This window comes from Panthera uncia (assembly GCF_023721935.1).
Source record: "Panthera uncia isolate 11264 chromosome A1 unlocalized genomic scaffold, Puncia_PCG_1.0 HiC_scaffold_17, whole genome shotgun sequence".
Lineage (NCBI taxonomy): Eukaryota > Metazoa > Chordata > Mammalia > Carnivora > Felidae > Panthera > Panthera uncia.
The window spans coordinates 52,106,529-52,130,414 of record NW_026057577.1 but is presented as its reverse complement, the minus strand read 5'-3'; the positions used below and the strand labels follow the sequence as shown (position 1 = coordinate 52,130,414).

The following is a 23,886-nucleotide window of genomic DNA, read 5'->3' as shown; positions in this document are numbered from 1 at the left end:
GTAAATAGTGAGGAAGAATCATGTTATAAACTGCACTCTTCTATCACTTACAGCAAAGCTCATAAATCAGCCCAGAGTTTCAAGTAAAAAGAGCTCTGTGTCTTTGATGTTAAACTATGAAAGGGTAATGCAAAGACTGTACTTGGCCCCGGCATCCCCAAGCCAGCAGGTCTGAACTCTTGCCTTCCGGTCTTAGAGTGGTGTCCTCTGTCTCACACAACCTCCTAGTGTGGCTACTCGTATGCGTATTTGTAGAGGGACCATGTATAGACTCTGAATTTTCCTACATTAGATTACAGTAAAATGGCCATTTTTGTTTTGTTAGTGTATCTGTCCTACATTTTATGTGAAGGGTCACAAGATAGCAAAATAAGAAGCCTTTGGGAGAGGAGTTAAGATGGCAGACAAGTAGGGAGACCGGAATTTCCCTTGTTCTCAAACACAGCTGTATTGAGGCCAGAACACTTGGAACAGCCAGGAATAGAGGTTGTGGAGTGACAGAAAAATCTCCACAGGTGGAAAGAGACAGTTTTCTGGGACAGAGGTGCGTGTTTGTGAAGTTGGAGAGAGAAAATTAGAAGCCTAGGCACGGAGTTGGGGAACCCCTTCTGTGGAGAGACAAAAGGAAGAGAGAGAGGCTGTGGAAGTGTGGTATTTGTTTGGACAGGAGAAAAACCTCTTCAGAACACGCACTGGAGAACGAGAAATATGGAGTGTGCCAGTTTCTACTTTAAAAACAGCCTTAGGAGCTAAAGATCGGAGTTTTCAGGGGAGCGCGACTTTCTCTGAATCGGAGCTGCCGCGGAATGCATGCACCTGGGTGGGGGAAGAGGAGCAGGCCCCAGGGCTCAGTAGTGATCTCAAGGGCACCCTGGGAGAGAACAGTCCCCTCCCTTGAGTACGGTGGGAAGAAGGTGTATTGCTCCCCGCCCCCAACGATAAAAGACCCTTCAGGTACCAGCCAAGAGGCCCTTTGTCAGCTGGGCAGAGTGGCGCTCCCTAAGAACCAGGTCTGTGTGGTGCAGGATCCTTTAAGACATAGGGGTTTGCATCCCAGCTGAGCACCTTGGAGGCGCAGGAGACTGGGAGACTGTGCAGCAGGGGCAAGCCAGCCACCTGTGCTGCTCTGGGAAGGTTGCCTGAACAGCGTGGTTTGAGACACCCGGTCCGGGGAGGAGAGACTGGGGTGTTGCCATTTTCCTCCCTGTCACCAACTCGGTGGGCTTCAGGGAACGGGGACAGCGGTCCCCAGTGGAGGCAGACCCGCCTACACCAAACCCCGCCCCTCCGTACCTGGTAACTGCATATCTACCGGAGTGGGATTGACACTGAGCGAGCCCGCGGGCCCCTCCTCCAGACCAGCATAGCCACAGGTTCCAAGACACCAACAGACAACTGTCCTGCAGTTTTGTATGTTAGGCTGATGGGTTTGTTTTCGTTCTTCACTTTTTCTTTCCTTTCTTTCTACCCTCCTCTTCCTCCCCCCGCCCCCCACTTTGGAATCAGGCTCATAGTTTATGATTTGACTTTTAGTAAATTCCTGCTATATATAAATATGTCTTTTGTTTTTGTTTCTTTTTCTGTTCTTGTTGTTTAATCAGGCATTTTTACTCTGTTCTGTTGATACCTTTTATGTGGCTCCTTCTTCTTTGTTTCCCTCTCTTTCTCTCTCTCCTTCTGGATTAAGCCTTAGAGTTTCTTTGATTCTGTGCCTTGTCTCTTTTTTTTTTTTTTTCCGCTCCTTTCATTCTTCTCTTTGTATGGGGTAGGCTTCCCCAACCCTCCCCCCTTTTTTACTTTTTCTAGGCACAAATCAAAGCACACCTGATGGAAGGTCCAAACAATCCACCACTACGAGTAGGGAGATAAAGCAACCCGAGTCACAACAACAAAGAGCACATAACATATTCCAAAAACACTTCCTGAAGTGCCAGGCCCTGGACAGTGTATGACCCCATTTTAATATAGTAGTACTCACAGGTGCAGGACACATAACAAGCTATTAAAACACACAAAGGACAGAAAACTAGCTAAAATGATGAAACAGAAGAATTCTCCTCAAAAGAAATTCCAGGAAGAAGGGATAGCCAGAGAATTGCTCAAAACAGATATAAACAACATATCTAAACATGAACTTAGAATAATAGTCATAAGACTAAAGCATAGAAGGCAGCAGAGAATCTATTGCTGCAGAGATCAAGGACCTAAGAAATAATCACAATGAATTAAGAAATGCTATAAATGAGATGCAAAATAAACTAGATGCAGTTACAGCAAGGATGGAAGAAGCAGATGAGAGAATAGGTGATACAGAATATAAAATTATGTAAAATGATGAGGCAGAGAAAAGAGGGAAAGGAAATTACTAGACCACAAGGGGAGAATTAGAGACCTAAGTGATTCAATGAAACAAAATAATATCCTTATCATAGGAGTTCCAGAAGAAGAGAGAGGAAGGGGCAGAAGGTTTAGGTGAACAAATTATAGCTGAGAACTTCCCTAATCCAGGAAAGGAAAAGGACATCCAAGTCCAGGAGGCATAGAGAACTCTATTGAAAATCAGCAAAAACAGGTTAACACCAAGACAAATCATAGTGAAGCTGGCAAAATACAAAGATAAAGAGAGAATTCTGAAAGCAGCTAGGGACAAACGGGCCTTAACTCAAGGGTAGACACATAAGGGTAGTAGCAGACCTGTCCACTGAAACTTGGCAGGCCAGAAAGGCATGGCAGGAAATATTCAACATGCTGAATAGGAAAAATATGCAACCAAGAATCCTTTATCCAGCAAGGCTGTCATTCAGAATAGGAGAGATAAAGGCTTTCCCAGACAAAAATTAAAGGAGTTCATGACCACTAAACCAACCCTGCAGGAGATCCTAAAGGGGGACTCTGTGAGTAGAAAGCAACAAAGACTACAAAGGACCAGAGACCTCACCACAAGCACAAAACCTACAGGTAACACAATGACACTAGATCCACATCTTTCAATAATCACTCTAAATGTAAATGGACTAAATGCCCCAATCAAAAAACATAGGGTATTAGAATGGATAAAGACAAAACAAAACAAAACAAAACAAGATCCATCTATATGCTGCCTATAAGAAACTCATTTTAGACCTGAGGACACCTGCAGATTGAAAGTGAGGGTATGGAGAACGATCTATCATGCTACTGGATGTCAAAAGGAAGCTGGAGTAGCCATATTCTACCAGACAAACTAGATTTTAAAACAAAGACTGTAACAAGAGATGAACAAGGCATTATTTCATAAATAAGGGCTCTATCCATTAAGAAGATCTAATAATTATAAATGTTTATGCCCCCAATGTGGAGGCACTCAAATATATAAATCAGTTAATCACAAACATAAATAAGTGTATAGATAACAATACTGTGATTGTAGGAGACTTTAATGCTCCACTTACAGCAATGGACAGATCATCTAGGCAGAAAATCATTAAGGAAACAATGGCTCTGAATGACACAATGGACCAGATGGACCTAACAGATATATTCAGAACTTTTCATCCAAAAGCAGCAGAATACACACTCTTCTCAAGTGCACTTGGAACATTCTCCAAAATAGATCACATACTGGGTCACAAAACAGCCCTCAAAAAATATAAAAGGATTGAGATCATACCACACATATTTTCAGATCACAATGGGAATGGGAGAAAATATTTGCAAATGAAATATCAGATAAAGGGTTAGTATCCAAAATCTATAAAGAATTTATCAGGGCACTGGGGTGGCACAGTCGGTTGAGAGTCTGACTTCAGCTCCGGTCGTGATCTCACAGTTTGTGGGTTCAAGCCACGTGTCAGGCTCTGTGCTGACAGCTCAGAGCCTAGGGCTGTTTGGATTCTGTGTCTCCCTCTCTCTGCCCCCCCCCCATTTGCATTCTGTCTCTCTCTCAAAACTCAACATTAAAAATTAAAAAAAAAAAAAACAACTTACCAAACTCAACACCCCTAAAACAAATAATCCAGTGAAGAGATGGGCAAAAGACATGAATAGACACTTTTCCAAAGAAGACATCCAGATTGCTCACAGACACATGAAAAGATGCTCAACATCTTTCATCATCAGGGAAATACAAATCAAAACTACACTGAGATACCACCACACACCTGTCAGAATGGCTAACATTAACAACTCAGGCGACAACAGAAGTTGGCGAGGGTGCGGAGAAAGAGGATCTCTTTTGCATTGTTGGTGGGAATGCAAGCTGGTATAGCCACTCTGGAAAACAGTATGGAGGTTCCTCAAAAAACTAAAAGTAGAACTATTCTATGACCCAGCAATTGCACTACCAGATATTTATCCAAAGGATACAAAAGTGCTGATTTATAGGGGTATATGTACTCCACTGTTTATAGTAGCACTGTCAACAATAGCCAAATTATGGGAAGAGCCCAAATGTTTATCAGCTGATGAATGGATAAAGAAGATGTGGTATATATACATACATATATATATATATATATATATATACACACATATATACATATATATTGTATATATATATGTATATATATACATATATATACAATGAAATATTACTCAGTAATCAAAAAGAATGAAATCTTGCCATTTGCAACAACATGGATGGAACTACAGTGTATTATGCTAAGTGAAATAAGTCAATCAGAGAAAGATAGATATTGTTTTTTCACTCATGCGTGGAATTTGAGAAACTTAACAGAAGACCATAGGGAAGGAAAAATAAGTTACAGAGAGGGAGGCAAACCATAAGAGACTCTTAAATAAAGGGGCACCTGGGTGGCTCAGTCAGTTAGGCGTCTAAGTCTTGATTTTGACTCCGGTCATGATCTCACGGTTTGTGGGTTAGAGCCCCATGTCGGGCTCTGTGCAGTGAGCAAAGAGCCTGCCTACTTTAGATCCAATCTCTCCCCCTCTCTCTACCTCTCTCTCTCTCTCTCTCTCTCTCTCTCTCATTCTCTCTCAAAAATAAATAAATATCCTTTAAAAAAAAAAAGAGACTCTTAAATACAGAAAATAAACTGAGGGTTGATGGGGGTGGGGGTAGAGGTGCAGGGAAAATGGGTGATGGTCATTGAGGAGGGCACTTGTTGGTATGAAAACTGGGTGTTGTATGTAAGTACATGGGAATTTACTCTTGAAGCCAAGACTACACTGTATGTTAGCTAACTTGACAATAAATTATTGAAAAAAAAGAAGAAGAAGAAGAAGACTTTGACTTTGCTGTTTACCTCTGACTTAACAATTTCAAATATCAACTATTTTGGAAGGCAAGAAAACTGAAAAACAAAAGAAAAAAAAAACACATCTGGGGGAGCTTTCACTCAAATTATCTGCTGACCAAAGCAAACATGAGCACCAAATAGGGTTTGTCATCCAATAATTAGCTCAGACCCTCATCACCATTACTATAGCCAAAATAGGGTTCTCTCAATCCTCATTTTCACGTAAAGTACATACAAACTCTTCATGCTTTATAATACATTTTACGTGAGAAATGTAGGAAAACTCAAACTGCTGAGTCTTTAATAGTGAGATTTTAAAATTAAGCTTAGTCCATTTCAGTTTTTGAAATTTCCCTCTGAGGGGTATGGTAGCTAAGGGTACAAGCTAGCTGTGTGTAGAGGGTTTTTAATCACAAAGTTCAAGAAGGTAAGAAGACTTGAGGAATACCTCTCTACTTTGCATCTTTTCACTTCCGGCTGGGAAGTTCCTATGAAACAAAGAAGATGTGACCCCAAAAGAAAGCAAGTTTGCACAGAATTTTGAGGAAGTCAAGGGTATTGAAAAACCATAGAGAGCCTGGTGAAAAGTATGGAATACAAGAGAAAGCAGGAAAGAAAGTCAGCACTGGACAGGTTTCATTTCAGAAAGGGAAAATCTGGTCCCTCTAGAGAAGCAGCAGCATACCAGGCATGAGGAGGTAGGGATGCAGAGGCCAGGGCTACAGAGAGGCCGTCGTGAAGGAGACAGATGGATTAGGAGGAAAAACTGCCACAGTCCTGGAGCTACACAGCAGAAATAGCCCCTGCCTCCTCCCATTCCCAAGCCAGCTTCCAGACCTGCATACCATCAGGCATGCTGGAGTGAGAGCCTCAGGACAAAGACTAAGTCTTAAGAGTGTCTACTCAATGCTTATGCAACTCATAGAGGAGAACCGCAAGGAGCCAACAGTGTTAGCAGCGGCAAGGAAACTTGTGAGTAAATCTTGGGATTCTGAAACAGTCTTCCTCTAAAAGAGTTTGGAAATTATCATCATAGTAGGTAGTGTAGCCCATTATAGTAAAAGCTCCCGAACAGAAGGAAACACATCCTCGTAACTCTGTATCATGATCTGTGTTTCCCTCATACATCATCAGCTCCATAGATGTTTGTTAAACTGCACTGAACTTGGCCAATTCAATATGTACTATCCTCCGGGAGTGGCTGCTTTGGAAGTGACGTGAGCCTGCTAATGCTTCTCAAGCACACTACCCTTCCCTTGTTCCCACAAATAGAGATGAAAGACATGACTGGAAGAAATACTGGGGCAAAGACAGTCTTTTTTGTTAACTAATTTTTCTAATTAAATGCAGGCATACTGGAAGAGGAAGGAAGATATAGGAAATAAATGGCTTTATTGCAGATAATGAAGTAAGACTTGAATTTCTAAACCACGAGGCCTACTCTAACTACATTTCCTTTTGTGATTAAGTTACTTGCTTGGCTAATGAGGAAATACAGTGGACAATGTATCTCTGGGTTTTAGCAAGACGTTTAATAAGATCTCTGAACAGTGTGATAGCAGAATTAGATGGATTTGAAGTCAGTCATAAATCCTGCTGCTTAGTGTCAACCTGGACAGAGGTCTACGATGGGCTGCCCTAGGGCTCATCTATGTCCTGGTGAGCACTGACATGGATAAAAATGGTGAAGACATGCTTATCAAATCTGTACGTGGCCTGCTAATGGGAGGCATAGTAAAATGTGGGATGGCAGAACTAAAACATTTACAAAAGCCCTTGACATTGGGATGATGATGGCTAAGTCAACTCTAACAGGATGGCATTCTAAAGGGATAAATGCAGGGTCCAATAAACCAGCTGCATGAAGTACAAGATTGGAAAATGCGACTTAACAACAACACTCATGAAAAAGACTCAGGGATTTTAGCTGACAGTAAAATGGATTGATCATAAAGCTAAAGAAGCTTAAACTTCAAGGCTTCTTACTGGCATGGTCCCCTCCCAAAGCCCTGTACTTAACTGTGTATTGATAATTTTGTTTTCTTTTTCTTAAGGGGAGTCCCCAATTTATGTAAATGACAGCACTCCTTAAAGCCTGCATTCCCTCCCCACTGACATTTAATTAGGATGTTGACAGTCAAAAGTTACTTTCAGACTTAAAAGATGATTACATTGAAAACTACAGAAATCACTGCCACACATTCCTAACCCGGTTAGTGGCCCTTGTAGTACAGTGTCCAGTATGAGTCATGACATTTTACAGAAATTAGACTAAAACCAAATGAACAAGCCAACTGAAATGGCTGGCTCCTTCTCCTTGGCCATGACCTCTAAATGCTAGACTAGAGCCCCTTTCTCTTCTAATATGCTTCTGTCTCTAGATCACGTCATCTGGTTTATAATATGCTGATGGCTTACACATATCTCCAGCTCAGCTCTGAGTTCCTTGAGCCCTCAACTCATGTATCCAATTGTCTCATAATGCCAAGGCACTGAAACATGACCAAGACAACTCCTGAATTTCTCCCATATCCATCTCATCCTGCCACCAGGTTTGGTTGAGAGTGACCAGAGAATGTAAGAAACTCTTACTATCTTCTTTTATGAAGAACAGTGTGCAGATCTGAAAATAATTATTCTGAAAGAAAAAGAAAAAAAAAAAACCTGGCAGTGTTGGTGAAGGGTGTCAGAGACATCATCAGGTGGAAAAGGGAGCACATTCCTTCCTTGAAGATACAGTGAGACAAATAAGGAAAAACTCACTAAGAGAGAGACTGAAAAATGTCCCAGGAGATGTGATTTCACATCCTCAGATTTCAGGGAGGAATGGGTCAGCCAGATGACTGTTCTATCTGTAAATTCTGGTTTTGTAGTTGACTTCCAATGACTAAGACTCCCAAAACCTGAAGCTCAAAATGTACTGATAATTATATTTTTCAGTCCATTTATTTTTAGCTATTCTTATTCTTAAAAAACTGCAGTTTTTTTTTGTTTTTCCTAAATGGTGTTTCTGGTTTCTGTGGAGTGACTAGTATCTATCAAGGCCTGGATAAATGTAACAAAACTAAACACCAGTGACCTTCACGGTCCCTTTGTTACTGACTCATTCTGAATTCAAACCCTTTTTCCAAGGCCATAGTAGGCAATCATGGTGACCATTGGTCTAGTCCAGCGATTTCCAATCATGCAGGCTAAACTCTAGTAGCCTTGGAGGTGGACAGATAACAAGCTCTGGAGAAAGATGGGGCAAAAGCCTTCATTTTCAAGTGGTAAAGATGGTAAGGTAAAGGGGCCATGAGTGTACCCTGGGGCCCCTTCTTGCTGTGGGGAGCCAGGGCTGTCTGCCTCAGAACCCAGCTGACATCACACCTTCTGAAAGCCAGGGCTTTAAATGTTAAGTGAAATGTTCCTTTTCACAGTTTTTTATTCCCCCAGTGGGGGGAGAGTGAAACACTGTTATATCGCCTGGCCAGAGCTTTCACAAAGCCTCCGGGCAAGCCAAACAAAGCCGGGAGGTTTATTTACCGCTCTTGCCGGCGATGACAGGTACACAGGGACCTCTCTGTGAACCCCAGGGTTAAAGAAGCTTAAATGCAGAAAGACAGATGGCCCTTTGCAACACGTGGGAGACAGAGGGGCCAGTATCTCAGGAAGTTCTCAGGAAGATGGTTTCAAATGGACACAGAGACTCCTTCCGTGCACACATCCCTCAACCCCTCCATGTAGAAACCTGTCATCCACTATGGCCAGGTCCCAACCTGCTAAGCTGGTGGCCCTGAAGTGTCTAACTACTATAAACAAAGAAACAAAGTGAAAGAGGCAGTTTTTTTGGAAAGAGAATTTTCCCAGCCAAAATAAATTCTCCAGCAGAAATAACCAAATTAAACTCTTCAATCTGATTTTACCAGATACCACTAATGTCCTATAGTATTTAACACCTCACCTGTATCATCACCGAATAAGATTTATTTATTTGAAATATTAATGCCCAGGTTTAGTCCAGCGACCTTAACCATCTTTTTCTTGGGGCATGGATATGCCCCATTTTCCTACTTGCCTTCCTTTCTTGAGCCCTGCCTTTGTTGGGCTGTTCAAACATTGGGACCAGGCATGAAGAGTAAGACCAATCAGAAATAATTAGACCAGAAAAAGTAAATACAAATTTGAAAAGAGATCAGGGCAGTTAAATCCTACCAAAAGACCAAGAGATCTTTGGAGTAGTCTCTCAGAGAAGACGAAACCTGGGTTTTCTTTTTGGCTCTGTCATTCCAATTTTCTCCATCATTTTTGCCATCTAAGCCCCCTCCACTGGTATCTCCAGCACATTAAGAATGGTACCAATTCATTAGAGATGGGTGCTCTAAATTCTTTTGGTGATGAGTCACAGAACTGTCATATGTCATATCATGCAGTTTTACTTATTTGAAAGGTGAGACATTCCCTCCCCTTCTCCCAGCTCCACCCAGTGCTTTCAAAGTGGAGCCTAAGGCTACAACTGTAACCAAACAACTGTAAAGCTTAGATATTTCTAGACAGGAGCCCACCTCTTGATCGGTGAAAATCTCTATGAAATTCTGGAAGGAGAAAGAGCCGGACTGGAGAATGAGCTCTCCGGTATTTTCAAAGCACTGTCCTGTCAGCACGAGCAGCTTGTGTCGAGCAGCATCAGTGATCATTAAGCGCACCTGAAACAAAGCACAGGGAGCAAGACGTGAGCCATATCCAATGCCACCATCCCACTTTCAGGACAGGGCTGGCCCAGGTAGGGCTTGAAATCTATTACCAATGAAACTCATTCATTTTCCCTAGGGAACTGGACAGAGCCAACGACTATGGTCATCAGCTCGCCCAGGAATGCCATTTTCCATGTTTGTGATGGCCAAGCCAGCTGTGGTAGTTGACTTTCTCCCCCTAGTTTCCTTGCCTTTCTCAAAGCAGTCTATACAGTTGGCAATCATTTGCTCCACAGCTGTGTCTGCTAGCAGCACACAGCCTGTGAGACTTGGGGATATCTCACAGGTTGAGTCACCAAGTATAGTCCAGATCCCCTGACTGCTGCTTCAGGAAGCACAGGTTCCCAATGAGGGTCCCAAGTCAGGCCCTCCCTTACAGGACCCCTTTCCTTCCAAGCCATACACCAAAAGCTCATCTCCAAATGCCAGCTCCAGTGGGATCAGCAAGGTGCCTGACATTGAACATAAACAAAAGGCTGCAGCAAATGGGAATCTTTTAAAGAGAATCGTAAGTGGTTTGCACGAAAGAACTCTCTGTTCTTTAAGTGGCAGGAAGCCAGCCTGTCCTTCAGCAGACACGCTGCTCCAAGCACCAAGGTATTCGTTCTGATCACAGCTCAGTTCAGCACAAATTGCCAGGCAGCATGCTAGACGCCAAGGGAGGGATATAAAAGTAAACAGGATATGACCCATGGCCCCCAAGAACCCTAAGCTCTGATTAAGGAAACACACATGGGCTGAAGTAACTGTTCCAGCCCCATGTGCTCTACAAGCAAGCCTGAATTCCTTAAAGAAATTCCTCATTTTTCCTTTTCCATTTCAAGTTGTCTTTACTTCCTGATTCTGTTAGTCACAGAGAGACTACTACCCTGCTATGTGCCTCAACCTTGCGCCTTCATGGACTGTCAAACAGGTCCTGCTGATCTGGAGCCAGTGGAAGTGGGATGAAAACAGTCTACATAGGAGCACCTGGGTGGCTCAGTTGGTTAAGCATCCAACTCTAGATCTCGACTCAGGTGATGATCTCAGTTTGTGAGTTCGAGCCCCACATCGGGCTCCGTGCTGACAGTGTGGAGCCTGCTTGGGATTCTCTCTCTCCCTCTCTCTCTGCTCCTCCCTGCTTATTCTCTCTCTCTCGGTCAAATAAATAAATAATCTTAAAAAAAAAAAAAGAAAGAAAGAAATAGTCTACATAATGAGAGCCAAAAAGTAGAAGCAACCCAACGTCCATCAAGTGATGAATGGATAAACAAAATGTGGTACATCCATGCAGTAGGATAGTATTTAGCCATAAAAAAGAAATGAAAAACTGATACATGCTACAATATGATGACTCTTGAAGACATTATGCTGAGTGAAATAAGCCATACAGAATATGGTATGATTCCATTATCCAAAATACTCAGAAAAGGCAAATCCACCGAGGCAAAAAGTAGATTAGTGCTTGCTGGCAAGTGGGAGGAATAGGGATTGTTGGCTAATGGGTTTGGGACTGTTGAGGGGTGACAGACATGTTTTGGAATAGACAGCGATGACAAGCACACAACTTTGTGAATATACTAAAAACCAATGAATTGCACACTTTAAAAGATGGATTTTGTGGTATGTGGATTATTTCTCAAATTTTAAAAATAGGCTCAAAGCATGAGCAGAAGAGATGCTGTGGATAATGAAGGCCCCCCAGGGACTATGGCAACTTTAATGTCCAAGAAGCAACCCAATCTCAAAAGTACTAAACTGTAATAAAAGAAGTGGGAAATGGAGATATATCAATTCCTCTGGCCTGGAGGGGGCCAGGGATTCTTGGCTTCAGCCAAGTTCTTATATTCTAGTAGTCTCTGAAATACCCAGCTATTCTTTTTGGCAACGATTTCGAATGATAGTAATAATAATATTAATAAGAACAACCAACATTTATATTTCAGTGGTTACACACTCTGTTTTAAGCGTTTGATACTTCTAATCACAACACGATAAGTGCTGTTGTGACCTCCATTTCACAAAGATGGAAACTGAGACAAAAAGACAATAAATAATCTTCCCCAAGGCCACCAGCTAAAAAGTGGCAGAACTCAGGGAGTCTGGCACCAAAGGCTATACTCCTGATAGCCATATATCCTCCTTTCAGTGATGATTAGAGGGGGAGCAGAATGGCTTGAAGGGGGTTTGCCTCAAGATACCATTTTTCTCCAAATTTGTGTGCTGAATGTCCTGGTTTGAGGGCTTGTAGTCTATTTCCCCCTGCTACATCCCAGCCAGACACTATCCTGGCAGCACACCCTCCATAAATACCCAAGATTTCATAACCCCCTGCCTATACAAAGTATTCTAGTTCTGGCTAGCATCTTCCACCTTGTCCTCATCGGGAAGGGCAGTCTGGCATGGTAATCAGATACAGAACCAGCCGCTGACTGGGGGTAAAGAACTTCTCCTCTCCTGTGTCCTTCTTCTGCCCCACCCGCCCCTGCCCTTCCAATATGGTGGTCTCTGTCCACCTCGTGAGGCCCTGCCCCAGACCCCGCAGAGCCAGATGCTTACCTCAGTGCTGACTGCTTCATCTGAAGGGTTGATCAGGACCACTGTTTCTAAAACGTCACTTCGGTGATGAAGGATCTTTTGTCCTAGAGACACAAAAACACAGACAAAAGGGGAGACCTTTAGCTTTTCCAGATTAAAACTGCCCTGCTGGCTGCAGGGACAGCAGAGACTCTGCTGGGCACGCAGCCCTGAGACTCTCCACGCGATCTTGGGAAACACAATTGGTGTTCCTACACAAGGGCACGGACCCTGCAGGTTCCTCCCAGAGTTGGGTCCGGGTGTCTGGGGCTCCTCATGCTCGCACAACCCTCGAGTTTTCAGGGTTGCCCGCCAAGCTGCCTCAGAGCGTTAATGGCGGTTTTCATCTGAGATGAGGGGTGGATGCCAGGAAAACTCAACGGGGCTCTTGACATTTCCTTTCTCATGGTAATTGGGGATGTTTCTCCGCATCAGCCTTTCTTCTGGTGAGAATGGTGCGGAGATTAATTAGGAGCCCGATTGTGAGATGAATGACATCCAGAAACCCCAGCTAACAATTACCCAACAACCAGAATGGCTGTCTGAGGCAGGCTTACAGGCTGTTGGAGTATTCGTTAATTAATTCACTTGCTCATAGAAAAGTGGGGAAACTGTGAGCAAATGAAGAGTGGAGAACAACTCTCCGGCCGGACAGAGTGGTCAAACTGCCTGTAAAGACAAGCAAAGCTGATGGAGAAAAACAAAGCAAGGTGTTGCAGGGGTGAAGGAGCCTAAGGAGGACTGAAATCTTAGAGGGCTTCTGGTTCCACATCACTGATTTCCCACACCTTAAAGGTTTTAGGGGCATCTGGGTGTCGGAAACCATCTCCAGTCGAAGTAGACTGAGGCCTGTAGATGACCTTCTACATATACTCTCCCCTTTCCTGGACAATTAGACAACAAGTGACCAGGTGGATGTGTGGCCACAGTGGGCTATATATGCTCTACCAGTTGATGAGGAAGAGAAAAGAGTGGTGTTCCCTCAGACATATGGAGGGGAAACATGTCGTTGGAGGGTAGACAAGAATATGTCTGCTGTTTGGAAGTATAAGGAAACTTGGGTGACAAGACAGAATGGAGTGAAATCTGGGGGAAATAAACACCAAAGGAAAGGAATACAAGAATAGAGAATGATCAAAAAGCAACTGCTTTCCAGAAAAATAGCTGGGCAGTTCTTGAAAAAGCTAAAATAGAATTACTATACGATCCAGCAATTTCACTCCGAGGTAGATTGAAAGCAGGGACTTGAACAGATACTTGTATGCCAATGTTCACTGCAGCATTATTACAAGAACCAAAAGGTGGAGACAACCCAAATGTCCACCTATGGATGACTGGATAAACAAAAAATGGTATATCTAGGCAATGGAATATTACTCGGGCATAAAAAGGAATGGAGTTCCAATGTGTGCAACAACATGGATGAACCTTGGAATAAGTATGCGGAGTGAAGTAAGCCAGAACAAAAGGACAAATACTGTATGATTCCACTTACATGAAATATCTAGAATAGGTTAATTCATAGAGTCAGAGAGCAGATCAGAGGTTACCAGAAGCTGGGAGAGAAGGAATGGGAAGTTACTACTTAATAGGCACAGAGTTTCTCTTTGGGGTGATGAAAAAGCTTTGGAAATAGAGGTGATGTTGCACAACATTATAAATGTAACTAGTGCCACTGAATTGTACATTTAAAAATGGTTAAACTGGCAAATTTTGTGTTTTACCAAAATTATGTATTTTACCAAAACTTAAAATTAATAGTACACCCAAAACTGTTGAACAGTACACTTTAAATGGGTGAACTGTATGACATGTGAACTGTACCTCAAGAAACCAGTCTAGGGTCCACAGGGATTTTCTTCCTTTATATCATGAAGGACCAGAAGTCCTATAGAAACAAACATACTGAAATACCACCATCACATCATCAAACCCATTCTCCTCCATTGTCTTCTTTCCCAAGAGCTAATATCTCTCAATAAACCCTTCATTAGAAATAGAAGAAGCCCAAGCTAAACAATAATGATGTCAGTCTAAGGTCTAAGCACCTCACCAGTACTAACTCATTTAATCGCCTGGAGGGCTCTTTGACAGAGGTACTGTGATTGTCCCCTTTTACTGCTGAGGACAAAGAAGTCTGCAAAGGAGCACTAACTAGTCCCAGGTCACGCAACTAGGGAGTGTTCGAGTGAGGACCTACACCTGGTGCACCTGGCTGTACAGCCCCCAGCTGCCCCGCTCTGTGGGGGTGGTAACTGGAAGCAGGATTTGGAAAAACAGGCGCGGCAGAACAGTAAGCACCAGGGGAGAGTTACGGGAAAAGCCAAGGGAGTAATAGCAGGGATGTGCTTCAAGAAGCAAGAAGCCAGAAAGCATTCACAGATTATTGGCAAAAAGCGAAAAAAAAGTCAAAGGTGGCAGAGTACCGACACATAAAAAAAGAGGGTGAAAAAAAGTGTGTGGTATCCTACTCCAAATGCCTGAAAATGAAGAAACCCCAAAACAGAACAATGGCACACAGTTCGAGCAGACGAAGGACTGAGCTTCGAGAAAAATAAATTTAAGCCATGGGAAAGAATGCTTATTATGAATGCCAAAATCTATAATTTGTTGGGCATTGTTTTTTTGGCTTGGTTGTTTTTGCTTTGGACAGCCATATGCACTTAACGCTAAAGCAAAAAAACATCAAATTGAACAAGCAAATGATAGAATGACAATCAGCAAAACCCAGAAAACCACCCCCTTTCTAGGTCCTTTCATCAGTGGCCTCCTTGAAACAAAGACTGTGGGGGAGGTTCAAAAGCACAGAGCTGAGATGAAATCAAGCAAAAGCTGAAGACCAAGGAGAAATGAATGGTCATTTCCTTGATCATACTTTTGACATGACTATTTCCGACACACAAAGCCGCGCGCAGGGAGCACAATGCCACGGTAGGACTGCAGTCCTGGCTCTATCTGTAGGAACCCACAAAGGGAGGCCTGAGCGAGGTACACACAAGCGGCTTCCTCCCCAAGAGATGGTAAAGGAATTAGAGCCCCTTTCTTTCCAAAGGGATCTACGCAGTGCCCAATTCTGCTAACTGCAGCTTCCAAATGCACATCTAAGCAACCATAGCCCAGGGCGGTCCGAGCTTCGCCCACTCAAGCAGGTCCTTCCCCAGACACACAGCAAGGACCCTGCTTCCCAGGCGCTCCCTGGCAGAGGGCTTCTTACCAACCACGAGCAGCTCTCTTCCTCCTTGGCTTCCTCACTTGCAGCCCCAACAAATGCCATGTGACAGCCGCCGGTTACCTCTACTCCCTCCAAGTCATTTTTCAGACCTGTTTGCTCAGGAATTCAACTAACGATGTACTTTCTGTCCATCTTTGGAAAGACTGAAGGCAGTGACACAGACGTGCACCAAGATGCCATGGCTGCTCCTTCAACAAAAGCCTTTTTATAGGATTGGATTTGAATGAAGGAGGGGATTTAGAGAGAGAGAGAGAGAGAGAGAGAGAGAAGCTTCAAGGTCTTGTCACAGCCAGACTGCTGGACAGATTCTTTCCCTGGACGATGTAACCAGGGGCTGGGCCTTGCTGGCATCTGGCGAGCGCAGGGGCTGCTGAAGGGGCTGGAGCCCCATGCCCCCGCCCCGGCCCAACCCCCCCCCCCCGCCCCCCCAGTGGAACGCCAGCTCTCCCGGGCGGCAGGCAGCCGGGATGCTTGCAAAGTTGCATATTTGGGGAATGTTTCACACTGGGAAACAGGCCAGGCATTCTGAAGGAGAGGCCACCACCCTCGCCTGCAAAGGTCTCATTCAATTGCCTCAGAAAAGAAGTTCCCAGGAAAGAAAGACAACCTGGTTGTGGCCTCTCTCTCTCTCTCTCTACCATTATAGTCTTCCTTCCCCAGAAGCTGCTCACAGCCAAACCATTAGGCAGCCCCCGTGAATAGTCAACTCTCCTCAGCATCGATCTGAGGGAAGCAAAAGCAGGGGCTTGAGATGGAATGACTGTGTTGCTTATTGCTTTGATAAGAAAAAGCCTTTTGAGGGATTCCCCACAAAACTCACTGTAATTGTGAGGGCTCGATCCTGGGGTGAATGGGGCAGGGTGAATGTATGACAAAAAAGAAGTCTGTAAAATCAAAAGAGGATGGCCCGGGGGACCCCTGAAGCAGCAGGGTCCTTGCAGACAATGAGACCTCTGTCCGTACACTCCCAAAGGCTATCTTTGAGACTCACATAAGCCTGTAATTTTCAGTTATTGCTGGGACTTTATTCAGTCATTCCAAGTCTGACAGATTATTTCAATCTATGCATTTTTAAGGGTTGGGCTGTTTTAGTGGTTTACGGCTTACTATATCCAGGAGACTCTGAAATCTCTGAAAGCAAAATGTTATTCTCTAAGTATATAACTTGTAGGATGCTTATAGAGTCTCTTCTCCACAGAGTTTAATATCCATCTAAACACACACATACAGGCTCCTTCCTGGTTTCTAAACAGGTTGACCATGACGGAATTCACTGGCATCCACTACCCACCAATCCCTATAAGACTTGGAACCTTCTCTCTCGCACCCAGCTGAGCCTTCTCTCCCAGACATATCCCACACATCAGTCCTAGAACACACTGGCCTAGCAGTGATACCGTCCCAGCTGGGGCCAGAGCAAGACCCCCAACAGTCTCAGCACAGACAGGCAGCTGCTTAATGAAAGAGCCCAGCGCAAGGGAGAGAATGCCAGATCCAAAGTCAGAGAAGCACTAAGAGGAGGAGGGAGCCCCTGATGAAAATAACAACCAGCGATGATGAAACCTTTCAGATCGCCCATAAGAGGGCAATCGCTCTGTATGTCTTGAGCCTGAACGTTTAATTTTCATCTCCATTAATGATCACCATGCAGAACTTTATTTCTACCACTTCCTTTTCCTGAAAAATGAACACTTTGCAAGCATCATCTAGAAATGCAAGTCACAGAAAATAAAGAAAGCCTCAATATCTATTTAGTATGGAAGGAAGAAAATGAGAAGGGTCATGACTCACTGGTGCAGATGCACTGGTGACCAGGAGAGAGAGTCAGGGCCAAGGCCTCCAGGAAGACAAAGAGCCCTCGCACCCACCCACCTCTGCCCCTTGTTCCCCCCTCTCCACCCCCTCACTCCTCCTGCCCCATCCCCAGGTGAAAACCAGAGGGAATTCTTTTTGGAAATGGAATTTGATATTGTGATTCAGCACTAGAAAAACTTCCAATTTGAAGAAGCAGAATCTTAAAAAGGGTTAAAGAAGATTTTAGAGTTAGAAAGGGAAAGCCTGGGGTAAAGGACTGGGATTATTTAGCCAAAAGCAAGGGCTGGGAGATCAAGAAAAGGCCACAGGCACAGAATGTCTTGATGTTAAAGTCTGTTTTCATTGGAGGGAGAAAAGAAAGAAAGGAGGGAGGCAGGGAGGAAGGAAGGAAAGAGAAAATAAAAGCAATGACTTCTCCGACTCTACCTCCTCACCAAAGTGGATTTTCCAAGAGAAAACCTCTCACCTCCAACCCCCACGAGCAAAAAACACTCCCCAGGGTAAAGTTTAGCTAAACGGGTGAAATCAAGAAATAAATGGTACTCAGTGCAGGAACTAAAAATTATTTCCCGATGGGTCTCCCAGCAGCTTTTAATAACAGTTTTTTATTTGGAATAACATCCAGGCCCCCTTTCTGCAGGAATCCACAGGATAATGCAAAGCAACTATGCTAAGAGCTGGGGGAAGTCTGAAGAGAGAGAGAGAGAGCTGGTATGGAGAGAGGGGAGATGCCTGCATCAGCAAAGGTCTTGTGAATCCTCTTTCCTTCTCTATCCTTTGCAGCTAACCCCCAGCCCTGGTGGGAACTTGGCTCCTGGGCTCCCTTCTCAGAGGGAGGCAAGCCAGGAAGCCCCCAAGCAGCAGAGGCCCATTCTCCGCAGCCTTTGTTGGTTCTCCCTGTGTTCCCTCTATCCCACCTCATCATGTCTAAGCAAGAAAAAGAGAATGAGAAAAAAGGGGGTGGACATGGGTTACACAATCACGGTGCTTCTGTGAGGCTACAAGCAGCCATGTCTTTCCCAGGGGCCCCAGCGTGAGGGCTCAGAACTGGATGCAGGAAGGCTGAGGAGCCCGACCTAACAGCCACCCCGTTCCCTGAAATAAGGAAGAAATCCCCTGAGACATGAGGGAGAACATGACCACGAGGGAGGCTAGATAGCTCAGCTCCTGGTTCCTGCCACCACGCCTTTAGAAAAAACAGAGGTGCTAGGAGGCTTGGTACCTCCTGATGACACGGTCCCCAAAGATCAACAATGTCAGCACAGGACACAGAAAGCCAGGCATCGCCAGGAGCCCACACAGCTTCCCTCCCCAGGGAAGTAAAACTCCTGATGTTGGAAGGAGTCGGATTTCCCAGGGGCCTTCACACATCAAAAGCAACTCATTCATCGTTCACCTTTGTCAGCTCACATAGCTCTCAGCCTCACCCCCCTTCCCGATCCCACCTCTGTCCAAAAGAAAGGTCTTCAAATTGTGACGCCAAGAGTCTCCTTGAACACACAGCCTGGGTCAGCCACTGGTCAGCCAGTGCCTGCTGACTCCCTCGCTCCTCGGCAGGCACGCTGGCCTCCCACACACACCCTGAGACTCACTCCCTCTTTGTTTCTGCTGCACAGTCGGAGCCCAGTTCTCTCCCACCTTTCCCCTGATATTCCTGGAAATGGCGTTTCTTTTCAGTTGGAAGTAAACTTGTTTGTCTCTGCTTCTGTTTCACCTCTGATGTATGTTCCAACAAGTCACATCGCTCTCCGAATGTTGAGGGTTCACTTGTTTTAAGAGAGTAAGTAAGAACTTGAATTCCATTATAAACGCGTTCAGGAAACTTCATAAACCATTGATTTTAATTTAAACACGTTGATCATTGCTTGGGAATTAGACAGCTTTTTAAGGATTTTACCTTCGACATCTTTTGTGTGATACAGAATTTAGTTATCATAGAATCTGAGAATATACCGGTTTTCCTCTACATTTCCTGGATTTAGCTCTTCTTGCTTGTTGTCATTTGGTTTAGTTTTTCATGGGTTTACCAGTCCTTCCACCCTATCCTTCTCTCGGGTTCTGCACTGTCTTCTGCTCTATGTTTTCCCCACCATTAGCCACCCAGATAATCAAATAAGGGATGCCTCCTGGACCCCGGAGGCTTTCTCCTCGTCCTAACCGCGTTCCCTGCATGCAGATGCAGACGTAGCCTTAGCAACAGGCCAGCCAGCAGGCCCTGCTCCTGGTGGCAGAGGGAGCCTCATCTTGCACCCCCTCCTGTTCCAGCCACTGGGGAACTGCTCGCACTGGGGCACAGGCCTGGTGGGGGATGGGGACACCAGGCAGCAACAGGCCAGATCCCTTCTGTAGGGTTCTCATCATACTACCCTCTTTCTCAATCCTCTCTACAGCATTGTTCTCCTCCCAAATCCCATTCTTCTAGGGTCTCCTCTCCCCTCTTCCCCTTTTTTAAAGGCCTCAAGGGAGAGGAATGAAAATCCAGGCTACGAAGGGTTACAAGTGGGAGAGAGTAGAAGAAAGTAATTGGGTTCCTTTTTCTTCTAATCTATTTTATGGCCTAGCTGAAAGAAGTAGAAAGTACCATAGACGGTGTGGATGAAGGCCTGGCTACCTGGAGAAGAGCTAAGGAAAAACAGCAACACCACCATGGGCACCAGCTAAGGGAGAGACGACAACCTGAAAGTTGTTTCTTCAACGAGGTACAGATTTTAGAATGCTACAAATGGAGGGGAAAAAAAAAAAAAGGCACCGCTAGCGAAGGGCTATATATTACCTGTCAGGGGAGCCAACTCCAACTGTCACCAAAAACAGAGATCCACATCTATCTAGTACTTTCCCGTTTACGAGCACTTTCCTCTGGTTTGTGCATTTAAAACTTGATGATGGTGTTTCAGGCCTATGAACCGGGTCGTCTGGGCCAGGGCAAGGTGGGAGGTCCCAGTGCCCTGTTCCCCAAACGAAACCTGCTGCAGACAAAGAAAAATACATATGCTCCTCACGCACAAGAAAGAAATGCCTTCTGCCTTTAAAATTCAAGGAGTCCAGCAGCCAAGGAGAGAGCCTGTGACAGGAACTTGTCACTCCTATGGCATAAGAAATCAGAATTTCCTCATCTCACAGAACTGGAAGGGGGGGGGGGTGCCTGAAAGGGGCTCTGGGGACAATTCCATGCCCCCCACTATCTTCAAAGAAGAAAAAGACAAGCCTCAGGGGCGAACCGTGGCCTGATCATAGGTGAGTGACTATTGCATTTGTACGGCTGCCAAAGGCAATTCCTATGCCTGCCCCAGACAGTTCTATTTGGGAATAGGTGCTAAAATACTAAGAGCACTACCTTTCATTTGTGATGCACTGCATGGTTTATAAAACCTTTTTTTTTTTTTTCATGTTTGTTTGTTTTTGAGAGAGAAAGAGTGCAGCAGGGGAGAGACAGAGAGAGGGGGACAGAGGATCCAAGCAGGCTCCATGCGGACAGTAGCGAGCCCAATGTGGGGCTTGAACCCACCAACCCACGAGATCATGACCTGAGCCAAAGTCGGATGCTCACCCGACTGAGCCACTCAAGCGCCCCTATAAAATCTTTTGACTTGCATGTTACCTCGGTGTATCACAAAGATTGTTATTATTATTCTTTCTTTACAAACACAGAAATTGAAGTTCGTGGGGCAGGCTGTTTTAGTAAGAGCCACCTGCCTTGTCCAGCAACACAGGAATAAAATAAGCTATAAAACTAGGTGTTAAATCTAGCCCATTTGACTCCTGATCCCCACTCTTGTCATTGCCCCTCAATGCTTCTCAGATTGTCTTAGGAGTATACAAGGTCTAAATCCTAATTTTTTAAAAATAAGATTTGCCTGGGGCGCCTGGGTGGCACAGCTGGTGAAGCGTCCGACTCGGTTTCGGCTCAGGTCGTGATCGCATAGCTCATGAGTGTGGCCCCTGCGTGGGGCTCTGTGCTGACAGTGCGGAGCCTGCTTGGGATTCTGTCTCCCTCTCTCTCTGCCCCTCCCCTGCTCTCTCTCTCTCTCTCTAAAATAGACATTTAAAAAATTAAAAAATAATATTAAGATGTGTTTGAGAAACATTTGCCTTAGGATATTATAGAATACTCCCTGCATTTGGGATATAGGTTTGGGAATTCTTTTTGTTTTGAGGGACACCTGCCCTGTGCCAGATACCCTGCCAACTGTTCGGTTAAACCATGAGATTGCCAATCTCAACCTCACGTCAACTCAAAAATGGCACTTTTCCTGTGGTTCAACAATTAGACCTCACCTTCTTGAGATCAAAGTAGGTTTCAGAGAATGTTTTTTAATCTTACTGGGCTTCTCCTGGCCTTTGTAAGAGATGCTATATTCCCTATTTACTAAGACAATGTGAATTAGTTGGAGGACACAGTTTTCTAGAGTTCAATTTGGGCAAGTTAGTGCTACCTTCATAAACTAGCATTGAGATTAAAACATGGGTGGGATGCTAGCCCTAGCCTGAAGGGAAGATAGTTTAATGGGGACACTTGGAGTTTTGACAGTGTCTCCTTTGGGAAGTACAAGTCAGAAGTAGTGTCTCATACACAGCAGGAGCTCAATCAATATTTGATAAAGGAATGAATAATAAAAATGGCTAAGATATATTGCATACCTGCCCTGGGTCAGACACTGACCTAAGTTCTTTATGTTGGGTTATTGCATTAAATCTGTACACTAATCCTATGAGGAAGGCCCTATTCTCATCTTATTGATGAGGAAAATGAGGCATTGGGCAGTTCAGCAACAGCCCACGGGAATACACAGTGAAACTAGGATGGAAACCCGGTGGTTGGTGTCCAGACCCAGGCTCTTAGCTAAGAAGACATTTTAAAGGGAGGACAGAAGACAAATAAATGACAATCAGTTTGACTTGGGGCCCTCTGGGTTTGAAGTTCCTATGGGAGTTCCCAGTGGTTCTGTCCAACAAGCAGGCAGAAATGTGGATGTGAGGCTGAGGGAATAGGTTGGACCAGATCTGGGGGGCATCAGTGTATTTTTAGGTTGGTGCTCTCAGAGAATGCTGAGAGCCTTTTGCTGCAAAAAGTCTTAGGAAACACCACTATACAAAGGGCAGATAAAAGCAGCAAAAAACCCGTGAAGGTGATGGAGCACAAGGAAAGCGATGGTACCACTGCCTTCTCTCCTCCCCTTCACCCCCAGCCCCGGAGGTGACCTATACCTGCAATGCCATCTTGATTTGCAAACCTAATCCACCTCCACAGAGAGGAGAGGAGACACAGAATATTCCAAAGACCTTAAAGAAGCCAGTAACATCTCGTAGGCGCGTTTCAAACACAAAATATACCACCGAGACCTGCATAGCCACAGCAGCATCACATCGCTTAACCGGCGGGCATGGCTTTTTCTTCTGTCTGGGACACATCCGCCTGGTGGAGCAAAGACTGTACAGTTCTCAGAGTGTAATATGCCCCAGGATGCTCTGAGGAACTCAATAAAAATGTGGATCTGCATGGCCTACTCTCAGACAGTCTGGGTCAGAAGGCAGGGGTGGGGCCAGGGACTCTGCATTTCTGCAATCTTTCAGAGAATTCTGATCATTCTGCAGCCCCTTCTTTGAGAAACAAGACAGTGTGTATAAAGAATACGCTATTGATCAACAACAACGTAGTGAGTGATCTTATTTAAAGTCATCCTCACACTGCTTTTATAATGAATTCCTATCCTAATGTCTGAACATAGTGCTAGAATTATTTCCCTTGGGAGCAAATGTCATCATTAGAAGCTCAAACTTTTCCCAGTAAGTATTGATTCTAGGAATCATCTGACAGTTTTATCTGACATTTAATTTGCCATCCAACTCCTGCCATTTATCAAATCCAGGGAAACCGCCGACCTTTCACCCTCATCGGTTACTATTTAGAACCAAATCTTCACACTATTCACCCTCAAAGCCAGATACCTTAAAACCAGAAATCAAATTAGTCCTTTTGGTCCTGGCTATTGAAAAGGAAACAGAAAAAGAAAACTATAAATGGCTGACATAACAAATATCACACGTAGTATTGAACCCCTTGGATACACTCTTAGCTCTAGGCCAAGGAGAAACAGCATGAATCAATTTTTTTTTCCCCCAGTAAAGTCCCAAATGGACTGGAGGATGATGCTGCCTCCAGTGGCGGCATTAGGCTAGGGCAAAGCAACAAGCCTGGTCAACTACCAGGAAGGTTACTTCTTAAGATCAAGACCCTGACCTGGGGAGCGCCTGGGTGGCTCCGTCAGTTGAACGTCCCACTTCAGCTCAGGTCGTGATCTCAGGGCTCATGAGT

At 44.5% G+C, this 23,886-nt stretch overlaps 1 protein-coding gene across 1 annotated transcript in view; it reads right to left on the bottom strand.

Annotated features, from left to right (window-relative positions):
• Nucleotides 1–23,886, bottom strand: part of MAP1B (microtubule associated protein 1B) — a 100,651-nt gene that overhangs the window by 16,616 nt on the left and 60,149 nt on the right. Inside the window, exons 3-4 of the mRNA XM_049649606.1 lie at nt 12,509–12,591; nt 9,782–9,922 (exon numbers count right to left, since the gene is read on the bottom strand). Of these exons, the coding sequence (XP_049505563.1) occupies nt 9,782–9,922; nt 12,509–12,591 (224 nt within the window). The remainder of the gene's footprint in view (nt 1–9,781; nt 9,923–12,508; nt 12,592–23,886) is intronic.